This window comes from Corapipo altera, unplaced genomic scaffold (assembly GCF_003945725.1).
Source record: "Corapipo altera isolate COAL_440 unplaced genomic scaffold, ASM394572v1 48b, whole genome shotgun sequence".
NCBI classification, from domain to species: Eukaryota; Metazoa; Chordata; class Aves; order Passeriformes; family Pipridae; genus Corapipo; species Corapipo altera.
Window position 1 is genome coordinate 6,133,846 of NW_020884884.1, and position 12,938 is coordinate 6,146,783.

At 35.6% G+C, this 12,938-nt stretch overlaps 1 protein-coding gene across 3 annotated transcripts in view; it reads left to right on the plus strand.

Annotated features, from left to right (window-relative positions):
* The window catches only part of UBR2 (ubiquitin protein ligase E3 component n-recognin 2), a 58,517-nt gene that overhangs the window by 20,782 nt on the left and 24,797 nt on the right, over window positions 1-12,938 (plus strand). The window contains exons 10-21 of one of the 3 annotated variants that reach the window (XM_027641461.1): window positions 818-906; window positions 1,575-1,673; window positions 4,097-4,260; window positions 4,352-4,451; window positions 5,469-5,597; window positions 6,338-6,521; window positions 7,566-7,627; window positions 8,390-8,500; window positions 10,384-10,449; window positions 11,800-11,922; window positions 12,270-12,333; window positions 12,629-12,753. In XM_027641461.1, coding sequence (XP_027497262.1) covers window positions 818-906; window positions 1,575-1,673; window positions 4,097-4,260; window positions 4,352-4,451; window positions 5,469-5,597; window positions 6,338-6,521; window positions 7,566-7,627; window positions 8,390-8,500; window positions 10,384-10,449; window positions 11,800-11,922; window positions 12,270-12,333; window positions 12,629-12,753 — 1,316 coding nt within the window. Of the gene's footprint in view, window positions 1-817; window positions 907-1,574; window positions 1,674-1,747; window positions 1,847-4,096; window positions 4,261-4,351; window positions 4,452-4,838; window positions 4,925-5,468; window positions 5,598-6,337; window positions 6,522-7,565; window positions 7,628-8,389; window positions 8,501-10,383; window positions 10,450-11,799; window positions 11,923-12,269; window positions 12,334-12,628; window positions 12,754-12,938 lie in introns of those variants that run through there. The other 2 variants (XM_027641460.1, XM_027641462.1) reach the window with 2 other exon arrangements.

Genomic DNA, 12,938 nt, shown 5'->3' on the forward strand with positions numbered 1-12,938 from the left:
AAAAGTAAAGTGAATAGTGTATGTAATATGGAGAAAATTATTATTTTAGGTTTTGTTTCTGTAATCCCTTTGTCTTGAGAATGAATTCCTTACACTGCAAATTTTGTGAGTTGAAAGATACTACTTCTGTGGAGCATTACAATATTTTAAACACAGATTTTGTTAGGATAATGTCTTTCATGGAAGAAGGAGTAACTCTTGCATTTCTACTTCAACATTAGTATTTCTCTACTTTTTCTTGTATTCCATAATTCCTCTGCATTAAGGAAATAATGTAATAGCTTTTGACTTAGAAGTGACCTACAGAAGGAAATGGTGCATATGTGCTTTTGTGTCCATGCTACATACAGACAAATCGCATTTGTATTGATAATATTTTCTGAGATTCTGTTCAGACAGACTAGAAGTTCAGAGACAGATAAGCTGATTATTTTATGGAGATGTTCATAACTAGCAAAATTTATTGCACACTTCTCATAATAGTGTGCTCTTCTTTTCCCTGGGCCATCCAAATCCCCTGTTTATCCTGAGGAGGAACAAAGTTCTGTTCTTGCTTTGCTGACTTCGCTTATATTTGAAGATTTATGTTCCCATTCAAAAGTGTTATCTTATACAGGAGTAATAAATAATGCCTCTTGAAGAATTTTGGTTTATGTATTCTTCATCCTTTGCTACCACCTGACAGACTTAATCAAAGCAGCTTCTACTCTGAAATGAGCACTTGCCTCATTCTGTAGATGCTTACTTTTCTAAATGTTTCCATAATATGTTGATAGAATATAGTAACATGCAATATTTAATTCATTTTTCTTGACAGGAGCTAGAAGTGTGTATCACCAGTTATTCATGAGCAGTCTGCTCATGGATTTGAAGTACAAGAAACTTTTCGCTATCCGCTTTGCAAGAGTAAGTATCTTTCTTAAAAAGAGCCATTAAATGCCTAAACTGTCCAGTGAAGAGAGTTTAGTTAGCTTACAGTATTTCAAATGAACTGTTACCCGATTTTTTCCCCTTTTTTGGAAGTGAGAAGTTGAAATGCTGACAACTTTATTTTAGGTGTTCAAAATATTAGTTATAATGGCATCTCATCTCCTGGGAAGGAAGTGAACTTTCAGACTTCCCAATACTAAAGCGGTTTAGATGTTTTTGTCTTCGCCATCAACTGTGCAGGCTATCACTTCTTAAGAGCTAATTGCTTCCCAGTGTTGAGGTGTAAGCTGTTACAGTACTGCTCAGAAACAGTGCTTACATTTAGTTATGCTGATTAGTATTTCTGCAGTAACTAGTATTTGAAATGCTTTAAATCAGCACTGCAAAATTCTGCTCGCTCTCCTGCAGACAAATAATTTTTTTGAGCAGAAAATAAAATGCTAGCCTTTATTGTGAAAATGAGAGTGAGTAGATCTCACATGTGAGCAGATTAAGTTGTCATATTCTTTGTACAGAATATCCATATAATAATCCTTAAGAGCTACTCTTCCCTTTATCATGGCATTAGAGTTTCCCAGAGCAGACATTTAAATTAAAAAATCAGGTCAGTGTGGATTAGAGGTGAATCTCCCCTTGTTGTTTAGAATTACCGGCAGTTGCAGAGAGATTATATGGAGGATGATCACGAACGGGCAGTATCGGTGGCTGCTCTGTCTGTCCAACTCTTCACTGTACCTACTCTGGTGAGTAGTGCCTGTCTTTCTTTTAAAAACTGATAGTTGGCACTCCTTGCCTTTTTTTGCCTCCTTCTTAATAGAACTATGAGCGATTGCAGAGTGATTTTATGAAAGATGACCACGACAGAGAGTTCTCAATTGCTGACCTCTCGATACAGATATTCACAGTGCCTTCTCTTGTAAGTACTAAAAGACCAAAAAAGGAAATCTTTATTTGTTAAAAGCCACTCAAGGTTCATAAATCAAGGCTTCAGATTTCTTTAATGTTACTGTGGAAATGCAGAGCAGTCAGACTGTTTACATACATTGCTATGGGTTTAGAAGTTAAAGCATTCAGCATTGCAAAGTTTGAGTCTAGCTTCCCAGAGTGAGCTGGGTGGTTTTGGTTTTTCTTTTTATGTTTTACTTTTTTTAGAAAAGTACTTTCATGTTTATTTAGAAACACACACACACATAACATTTAAATTCCTCGTCATACTGAGCCACAGTTACTGTTGGTAGAAATCTATATTATGGTTTGCATATCATGGTTTCAGAGCACCATTCTGGTGCAGTTTTATAAATGATCCACTTTATGTTTTCCAATCTACACAAGAGCAAGCGAGAATTGTCTCATGATATTCCCTGCTTCCTTTGGTACTTTGAGACTCAGACAATGCCACCTTTTAGGTTTCCAGGTAATTTTTGTTGCAGTGCTTCAAGCACTGTGACTTCTCCCAGCTCTGCTGGTCTTTCACCAGCTTAGGCTTGTTTGGGAAGCTTTTTTTCTTCCTTGCTCCAGTCTCCAAATAAGTCTGTCTTTGCTTGTATTATGAATTAGACAAATTAAACTGTGGAGCTGTACTGGAAATAAAAGCCTGATTTTCATACCCAGAATTGTTTAAAAAATCAATGCTTCTGAATCCTCCCAAATTTAATCAGCTTAATTGAGCTCTAAAATTCAATAGTAGCATGGCAGTCACAATGCTGAGAAAAGTTGTTCTTCAGTCTCCTAGTGGCAGATGTTATTCCTGGGAATTCAATAGGACCTCAGGATTTTGTTCCCATGGTTCAGGACAATAATATGTTGCCTCTTTTAATGTTGGTGCTTTCAGTAAGAGTTATTCAGACTTAGACTTAACAAACTAGTATTATTCAGATGGTTATGGTAGTATTTTTTCCTTTGGCAGATGGGGTGGTACAGTATGTGAATAAATACATATTTTTTAAAAAAGTAGTTTCAGACATTTCCTGAAGTGGAATGATTGCAATGTCCCTTTTACACGAGTTCTATTTTAAAAGCATGCAAAAAAAAGTAAAGCAAACGGTTTTTGACTCTTTTGCAAAATGACAGAATAGTCTGATGAAATGAAAGTAGTTATGATAAGTTCCTATCATATGAATTAAGTATTATTTTTATATGTTTAGAGCCATTCATTCTTAAGTAAGTTGAAGAATGTAAACCACCCCACTGCCCTCCAGTAACATGTTCAAAATGGTATTAGTACTTTAACTGAGGTTTTTTGGCTTGAGGGTGGGTGGGCAGCTGTGTTGGTGATGACTTTTTTGGGGGAAATGTTAATCACTAGATTTTTTTCCCCCCTGCAGTAGCATTTTAGAAACTATTTCCAAGTATTGTTAGCAACTGTAGAACCCAGAAGCTCTAGCCAAGAACCGCAGTGTCATTGGGGTAGAACAAAGTGGCCAGTCTTCTGCAAGCTACCAGCCAGATCCAAGAACTGCAAGCCTCACCCCATTTAACCTGGAGAACCAACAGAATGGGCGAGTTCTGGAAGTGTTCACAAGTAGGAGCAGGCAGTGCCTACTTAGTGCCCCCTCCTCTGTTGTGGAGTTGGGTTAGTTTAGGCTGGGTGTGGAAGGGAATCTTCCTCAGACTCTGCCCGTTGATTTGTTTCATACAACACATGGAAGTATGCAGTAGCCTTTGAGGGGAATTACAAGTAATTTCACATAATTTCCCTGTGGAAATTGCACTGTACAGTTCCTTAGCAGTTCAGAGGATGCTCTGTTCACCACAGCTCTTGACAGTTTGTAAACAGAAAACAAAAGAACTCTCCCTCCCCTAAAGGGCTCATACTTAAATTATATGAGAGGAGACAACGCATATTTAAAGGGAGGTACAAGTTAATTATAAGACACATAATAACATGTGTCATAATTATATGGGTTAACAGGAGCCTTTCCATAGACAAACTTCTGTACAGAAGGGATCTGAAAAAAGATCTGGATTCTGATAATTTTTGACTAGCTTACTTTTTCTTTTCCTTCTCTGATTCTCTGAAAAGATTGTCTTTAAACGTTCTGGTTTTATTATTGATATAACTCTTTTGGATAAAAAATAATATATATTATAAACTTCTTGGTGCAGTATGAAAATCTTGTTAGCTGTGTCTGTTAATTACAGCAAATTTCAATGTACTTTGGCATAGGCTCGAATGCTAATAACAGAAGAAAATCTCATGACCACTATCATCAAAACTTTCATGGACCACTTAAGGCACCGTGACATCCAAGGCAGGTTTCAGTTTGAACGTTACACTGCTCTGCAGGCTTTCAAATTCAGACGTGTTCAGAGCCTTATTTTGGATCTCAAGTAAGTATATTAACTATGTGCTGATTTGATAAATGGAGCTTAAAAAAAAATAAATCTAAAATTAATGCTTGCACCTTGCTCATCTACCCAGGTATGTGTTGATAAGTAAGCCAACTGAGTGGTCAGATGACTTGAGACGCAAGTTCCTGGAGGGTTTCGATGCCTTCTTAGAATTACTCAAATGTATGCAGGTATGTAAATCTGTGAATTACAAAATTTTGCAAGGTTAAAGCAGGAAGTTAGCTATCGTGATGTAAAAATGGAAGAAATTTAATATACTTCTCATTTTATAACTTCAGTACAGTATAACTTTTGGAGTCATCATGTTTTCCTGAAACATAACATCTACCTCACTTTTTAAAATTTAGTTTGTGGTAGAGGGCAACAAAGTGTAAGAGCAGTTCAAAAAGAAGTGTAATTTGGGGCATATTTTGCATTTGTAGAGGCAGACAAGGCATTTAATTGTGTGAGCAAAATCTGGTCCATCTTAAGTGTCAGCAGAGTTGCTCCTTATGTATTGAGGAATATATTGTTCAAGACACACAAACAGACCTCTTCACTTTGTTTTTTTTCCACAGCCTTTTCATGTACTTATCTTAGGAGGAGCATTTTAAAAACAATGCAGCTTTTACAAGGGCAAATTGACTGTATGATCAGTAAGGTGTAAGTCAGAATCACTCCCATTTTTCAGTACTTCAGTAGCATACCTTTCTCAGTACTTAGCTTTCATTAGTTGGTTTTTGATAGTCAATTGAAAATTTTGTAATCCTCAGATAATGCTGGGTTTTCTTATGCTAAGAGCTGATTATGTATTATAGTACCCAGTTTTTAATTAGTACACAATTGCATGTAATAGCACAACCCTAGAAAGTGTATTCAGAAACCAAAATGTGTATGTAAGATATTGTATGTATGCAAACATTGTTGGACTGCTCATAATACTGAAATCTCTACATTTGTTAATAATAAACACAGCTCATATCCCAAACCTTTCTTGATATAGTATTCTACTCTTCCAAATCCCATTTAATATTCTTGTTATTACTTTGATGTGTTTTATTCCCTTTCAGATGGTGTCAAGTTTCTTTTTACCTGTTGCAGCAACAATATGCTTATAAGGGTAGCTCACCACTGTCTCACACTCATTCTAATTTTGTCAACATATTTCAGTGATACGTTGTTGAGATGCATAATTCTTTTTGTTTTAGGGTATGGATCCAATAACTCGTCAAGTAGGACAACACATTGAAATGGAACCAGAGTGGGAAGCAGCCTTTACATTGCAGATGAAATTAACCCTTGTTATTTCAATGATGCAGGACTGGTGTGCATTAGATGTGAGTTCCTTCTGAATTGTTTTTCTGTGTGAAGGGAGATAAAACCTAAATATTAATACACGTAACAATTGAGCTAAACACATAAATTCACCATAAACCAAGAACATCTTCTCTGAGTGAGTGCAAACCTTTTCTGTATTTAAGCACATCTTTTATGGCTTGTACTGACCAATTCATGAGAATGTGGTTTTACAAAATATTTCAGAGAGTTTTGTCACACATCTGATAGTTGTGATCATCACAGCACTGTCAGGTTATAATTTTCAGAGAAGGAGGAATAAAGGAGGAGACCCTGGATCTACCACATACTGCGGATTATAGATGATATTTCTACTCCATAAGTGTTTCAAATTTTAGGAGTACAGAACTTGAGCATTTTAAAATATGGCTGTGGAGTAAGTGATCGTAGAATATTTGAACATTCAGGCTGGCTTTAATCTCTTACTGTTATTTAATGTTCAGGTTTTATTAGCCTAGCATTACCATTGCTCAGAAAGTTACCAGAACCCAAACCCAAACAACATGCTAGTGGGTATTTTTCTAATCAGACATACCAGTATGAGTTTTACAGTCTGTGTCCCCCTTAATTTGGCTCTTTTGTTGGATTCCTTATCTTAATTTTGCAGGACTGTTGTTATAGGTAAAAACTACCAACCCTTCAGTCTTTCTTACATTGGCCGTATTATTTTTTGCAGCTTTGTTTTTTTCATAATCTCTGTAAATGCCAATCTTTCTTTTAGGAAAAAGTGTTGATAGAAGCTTACAAGAAATGCCTGACTGTGTTGATGCAGTGTCATAGTGGGTTTACTGATGGAGAACAACCTATTGTTCTCAGTATGTGTGGACATTCAGTTGAGACCATCAGATACTGCGTTTCTCAGGAAAAAGTTAGCATTCATCTCCCAGTTTCTCGTTTACTTGCAGGTATGAACTGGTTTAAAAATATTTCAGGAGATAAAAAACATTGTATAAATGTGATTTGTATTTGTGTGTACATGAAGAACCACACAACTGTTGCTTAAGGCCTGAATAGGCTTCATTTTGGCTATTTTCTAGCTGTTTGGTAGCGTCTAGGCCAAATGTTCCCAAGCACTGGAGGCCTTGTTATCGTTTCAGGCCTGGTGGAGATTGTCTTATGCCTTTGGATTTGTATTGTAGGCAGCTACTACTGCTTTTGCCACTTGAGCGATGCAAAAGAACTGCAGCAAAATATGCACCGAGGTTGAATGTTTTGGAATATGTTTAGCTGTTAGAGGGAATAGACTAATCAATATTCTGTTAGAGAACAGATTTATCAAGCAGATGTGTCACCAGAAAATTAAGCTATGCCTTTCTCTTTATATTGTGCCTATCTTGTTCAACAGTTGTGTTGAAAAACACTTTATGGATTTTAGTTTACAGAATCAGAAAGCCATATGATAAAAAAAAATTCACAAGTAATGAAATGAAATAAGTAATTCTTAGGTAAAATGCTGTGCAGCTTAGGATCAAATAACTTTGAATATTTGAATCTTTGAGCCAAGTCCTTGTAACTTTAAAACAAAGCAAAGCAGAAAACCCTCATGGATTTTGTAGGAGCCACATTCTAGTTCCTGAGGTATTTTATGAGGTATTTTATCTAAGAATTGATAAAAAGGATGGGTTATCTGTTGTTGATTGTCCTGATAGACCCAGGACTTTTGGCTGAGAGGGTATGACAGAATCAAAAGAAAGGCAAAAATCTTACTTGTACTGCAAGTTTTATACAGATACAATGGGAAAACTTTAATTCTCTCAAAATGTATGCTTTTAACGTGTTTCTTCATGAAATAGCTGTGTGGCTCCACGGTGATAAGTCTGCAGACTTGTAGGTTTGTCCAGAAAATGGTCTGAGTAAATTAGATGACCTTTTTTGTCCTGTTTGAATTATATAAAATATTGTCTGTAATATTCTATATGTTTTTTTTTTTTTCTCATGTATTTATGTAGGTTTGCATGTTTTGCTGAGTAAAACTGAGGTGGCATATAAGTTTCCAGAGCTGCTACCCCTGGTATGTAATTAAATTTAGCATATTCAGTAAATATAATTAATACTTAACGTGAAATTGGTCATGTAAATGTAGGATATTATTAAATAAAACAAAGGATCTTTTTACCATAAATTCTACTCAGATTCTCTTTAGCAGATGAAATTGTCTCTTGAAAGATTAGTATCTAGATATTCATGACTGGAGCATAGGCAACCAGTGTTGTTTTCTTAAGTAACTAAGACTCAAGTTTAAGGCTTGTATTTTGTTCTTCATGCATAACTTTCTTTTTGTATAGAAACTGTTTTTAGGAACTTTAGGCAGGATCTGATTCCTTCTCCTTGGCCTGGGTTCTAATTTTCTTCCCCAGGTGTTTCTTGCTTCCCTCATGTTCTTACTGATATACTGTTTCTTTATGGGAAGTTTAAAAAAGTAGGATAAAAGAGGATAAAACCTAACTGGGAAAAGAATTTCAGTGTCTTTTGAAAGAAGTAGTACTTAACCTTTGAATGAAAGTCAGTGTTGACGTTTTAAAATATGAAACCTGCTGTCTTTAGGAATAAACTAAAGCCCTTGTGTAGTATTTTAGTGGAGCAAAGGGAATGTAAGGGTAACATTTGACTGGATAGATTGGGAATAGGCTCATCAAATTTTTCCTGTTGGATTTGCTTCTCTTTTGTATTGCTGAAATATTTTAATTATCACAAATACCATTCTACTTCATTTCAGTCCCATTTTCTTTTATTTTCTCTGTATATATCAAAATATTGCATTTTCTTAATGCAGAGTGAACTTAGCCCACCCATGTTAATAGAACATCCTCTACGATGCCTGGTCCTATGTGCCCAAGTGCACGCAGGAATGTGGAGAAGGAATGGGTTCTCTCTTGTTAATCAGGTGAGTACATAGCACCTGCAGAATCACTGTTTTCTGGTAGATCCCCCAGGATAATTTCAGACCTCAAAACCTTCCTTTCTGTATTGATTCCAAATGTTCTTTATGTAAATCTTACGGCAGTGCGAAGTAGGGGTTTATATCAGCACGCACATCATTTGAATATTTATGCTTTTAATCTGGTCTTTGATTTTCTTTAGTCAGAAGTTGCTTTTTTGTTTCAGGGCTGCTACAGGGCTCAGTGACCTTAGTGCTCTGCATGTAAAGAAGTTTTAGTATAATGCAGTTATTGACTCCTAGCCTTTTTATGGTATGCTGTCCAAAAGCAGTATAAAGTGCAGAATTCGATCTGTGTGTCTTCAGTAGTGCATTCATCACCTCCACATAAAAATGTCTCAGATATAAAAATATGCAGCATTAAGATATTATGGCTATTTATATTTAAAAAGTAATTGAAATCCTAAGACCCCACAGAAGCATTAGAAACAGTGTAGAACTGAGTGTTTCTTGGCTTCTAGCTCTCATACTTATTTTATACTTCTGGAGACTAGCTTCTTTCATCTCTAAACTTATGTTCTCTGTGTTTGTATGAATTACATGTTTCAAGCATAACAGCTATAAAATGGGTACTGTGGTGTCAGTACCACCCACCAGGGTGATCGTCTAAAGTGATTTTCTAAGCGAGTCTTACATTACAACAGGAACAGGATTTAATTCTGGGAGGTGTTAACTTGATCTATTTGCAAGAAAATTCTTTCAGTCCCACTAACCCTCATATTCATTAGATAATTCAGTCTCCTAGTACACATGCACTGCAATTAAGCTGTTCAAACATACTGTATTCTGACACTTCTTGACTCTTAAAGGATCTTCTTAAGGTGATGTCCTTTATTGTCATTATTAAAACAAAAAAAGCTCTAGTTATGTAAAATTATAACAGTGCCCATATTGCTGAAGACACACATCAGATCTGGAAATTCAGTGTAGCTTTTGATGGTAAAATAAGTCTCTGTGTTGATTTCCCCTCATTGTCAGTATCTTGAAGTAAAGAGCATGGTCTAGTTTAGATAATAAGGTTCCCAGAGTCAACAGGTCCTTCCTCTTTCCTATGGGTATGAGAGCTCATGTTCAGCCAGCTTCTTTTGCGTATTTTGCCAGACAATAGGAATGGGCATCTTTTTGTGTGGATTATTAGGGTGGGGAAGAAAGGGAAGGCATGCCTAGTTGTCTTCCATGTAATTCTGGTGAGAAATGGTGTGTCTGTAGAGGAAAGATTGGCATGCTGAAGATTGCTCCCGGTCCTAGGTAGAAACTTGTCAACCCTATTTATTTTTCCTTAATTACAGTAGAACTAAACTTTCCCACATTTCAGCGCCATGCAGTGTTTGCAGTGCTGCTGCTGCTTGGCACAGTAGTGTTGAGTTCATTCTCAGGATGATTTGGGTTAAGTCTAGTTCCATCACAGTATTAACGTTTTGCTGACACTAGCAATTCCTGAAAGATTGTATCTCAAATAATCAAAGAGCAATTCATGAAATGAAGAAGAAACATTTCTCTAACTGCAAAGGCTTTCTCTCCTGTGAATTTCAAACAGTTAATTGCTAAACAAATAGATATATTAATTCATAAGCCAAGGAGGTCAAAAATATTTTCCTTCTAAGTTTATGCAGTCCAGACATTAGATCAATACAATGTAGCCAGCAACTATTTTGTGCTATATAAAAAAGCTTTTTGCATACAGATACAATTGTATCATTTTTTCAAATCACAGGTTCATTTTTTGTTTACTAACACTGTATAGCAAAGTTAATTTTTTCAGAATTAAAATCATTTTAGATTAGATATGATCTTTGTTAATGATTGTAATGTTTGGTTTTGTTTTTCAGATTTATTACTATCATAATGTGAAGTGCAGGAGGGAGATGTTTGACAAGGACATAGTAATGCTTCAGGTAATCACATATGCCAGTTTGCATTTTTATCAAGCATTTTCAGGACGTGTGTGTGTTTGTTATTAGCTCCATCAGAACCTTTCAATGACAAGGAAAAAGTCAATTTTTTGTGGAAAGACTTCAATTTTCTTGTTGTAGCTTTATCATTATGGGATAATTTGTAAAGGAAATAACGATTGTTGTAATCCTTGTTTTTTAACTATACATTGGAAAGTGCAGAATTTTCTATGTAACGCATATATAATGCTACTTCTTCAAGAATGTAATATTTTAACTAATGGGTTGTACTGGAGTAGCAGTTGTGTGAGTCTGCATGTCTTCAGTCATGTACTCAGTGTATGCGTTGGCTCTTCTCCCTCTCTTCAAAGTTGGTGTCTAAAATACTGGGCAGAAAGTGAAACCCCTTTGATTTGTTTTTCGTCCTTCAGAAGAGATTTTGCAAATCTGCCAGTCTATTTAGCTCTGACACAGATTCAATACTTCTACACTGAGAGCAATGTAAGCTGACATTTGCAGCTCAGGGTGCATAGTTCACATGGACAGCAAAATATTTTCTCAGGAAGTTTCTCAAATCTTACCTAGAGTTAGCAATACCCAGTAGGATACAAATGCCACAAGTTACTTCTACTTTCAGACATATTTCCGTGAGGCTTGATCTGCCACTAATTTTTAATGATCATCTGCAGCTGCCCATTTGGATAGACATCCTTTAGCTGTGTTGGAAATTATTCTGTCTTAAAGATGGTCCCATTAGCAATAGTGAACTACCAGCAAATTTTTATAATTGACTAACTTAGATATCTTGTTTAATAAACAGAAAAAACTTTAGCCAGTAGTTTTCAGAAACAGAAGTCAGTGTTTGTGCTGCATTAAAACATTAATATTTTTCTTTCCAAGAAGGTTTGGGAAGTTTTGCTATAAAATCTTCAGCCATTCTTTTGAGGACTGGAATTTGTTTTTAAAATCTTCAGTGCTATCTACTAAGTGATATTATACCTTAAATTGAGCCAACAGGAACAAGATTGGAGAGTAAAAGAAAACAAGTCTCTCACTGAATTTTATTTAGACTGTTTCAGATAGAAAGAATAACCCTGAGTATTTTACATGAAGCCTTTAAAAGGGCATCAGGAATTATTGATAAAGCATAGGATTCAGCTTGTCAAATGTGCTGACACTTCTCGTTTTGGAGTCCTAAGAGTGTAAATTTAAGTAATTAAGTCTTCATGCCCAAGATTGAGAAAGGAATGAATTTCATAAAGAATATGCTGTGGACATCATATAGAAATATACAAGCATGCTATAATAACATGAAATCTATTTTCTGTTTATAATCTTCTTTTCTTTTAATAGACAGGTGTGTCTATGATGGATCCAAATCACTTCTTGATGATAATGCTGAGTCGCTTTGAACTTTATCAGATATTTAGTACTCCAGACTATGGGAAAAGATTTAGCTCAGAAAATACTAACAAGGTATTTTATGTATTACTGCTATAGAAAACCTGCAGTTTTGTTTTTCAAAGTGTTTCAGGTGCTGTTATGCTGAGACTGAGCAATTTCTTGATAAAAAAGCAAAACCTATCCTATTTTAATTTCATTTGGCTAGTTTGAAATACACGTAAATATTTTTACCTGTCAAACTGGTAAATGTCAGAAAATGCTGCATAATTTTTGCACTTACGATTGCAGTTCAGCGTAGCTTAATTTGGGAGTGCTAAGGGTGAAAACAAGCAATGTTTTGAATCACTGAAAAAGTATTTTCAGTATATGGAATAATTCTTTTAATTGAAAATTGTAAATTCTTTTTTTGATTGTTTCAGGATGTTGTTCAACAAAATAATACTCTTATAGAAGAGATGCTATACCTCATTATAATGATTGTTGGTAAGTTCAGAATGTATTTAATTAATTTTTAAAATTTAGTCCCTTTAATGGTCTGGAATGAACATTCATCGTTTCCATCTCAAGTTCAGTTCTGTTGTGGGCTTCATGTAGTTCTGACTTCTTTCCTAGGAGAAAAGCCTCAAAACTAGCTTAGATTAATGTAATGAATTTTTGAACCCTGGTGTATGAACACAAGATTCGACAGAAGGTGGCCTATTTTCCAGCCTTTAACTTGCAGAAAAAGAGAAAAGAATGTTTAAAATCCTGAAAAAAATTATGTAATTTATTTCTACAGGTGAAAGATTCAGTCCGGGAATAGGACAGGTAAATGCAACAGATGAAATCAAACGAGAGATCATCCATCAGCTGAGCATCAGGCCAATGGCTCACAGTGAATTGGTGAAAGCATTACCTGAAGATGTAAGTAACTTGGCCTGGAGGAGGGAAGCAACTTTACCTTTTAAGGCTGATTGCTGAAAATTTTCCTTACGCAAGTTCGTTTCACTTAATGTGGAATGGATGGAATGGGAGCAGCATGATTGTGCTCAGAGCAAGGTTAGCATGAATACAGAGTAATAATTCTCATGGAGAGGGTAGGAAAGAGA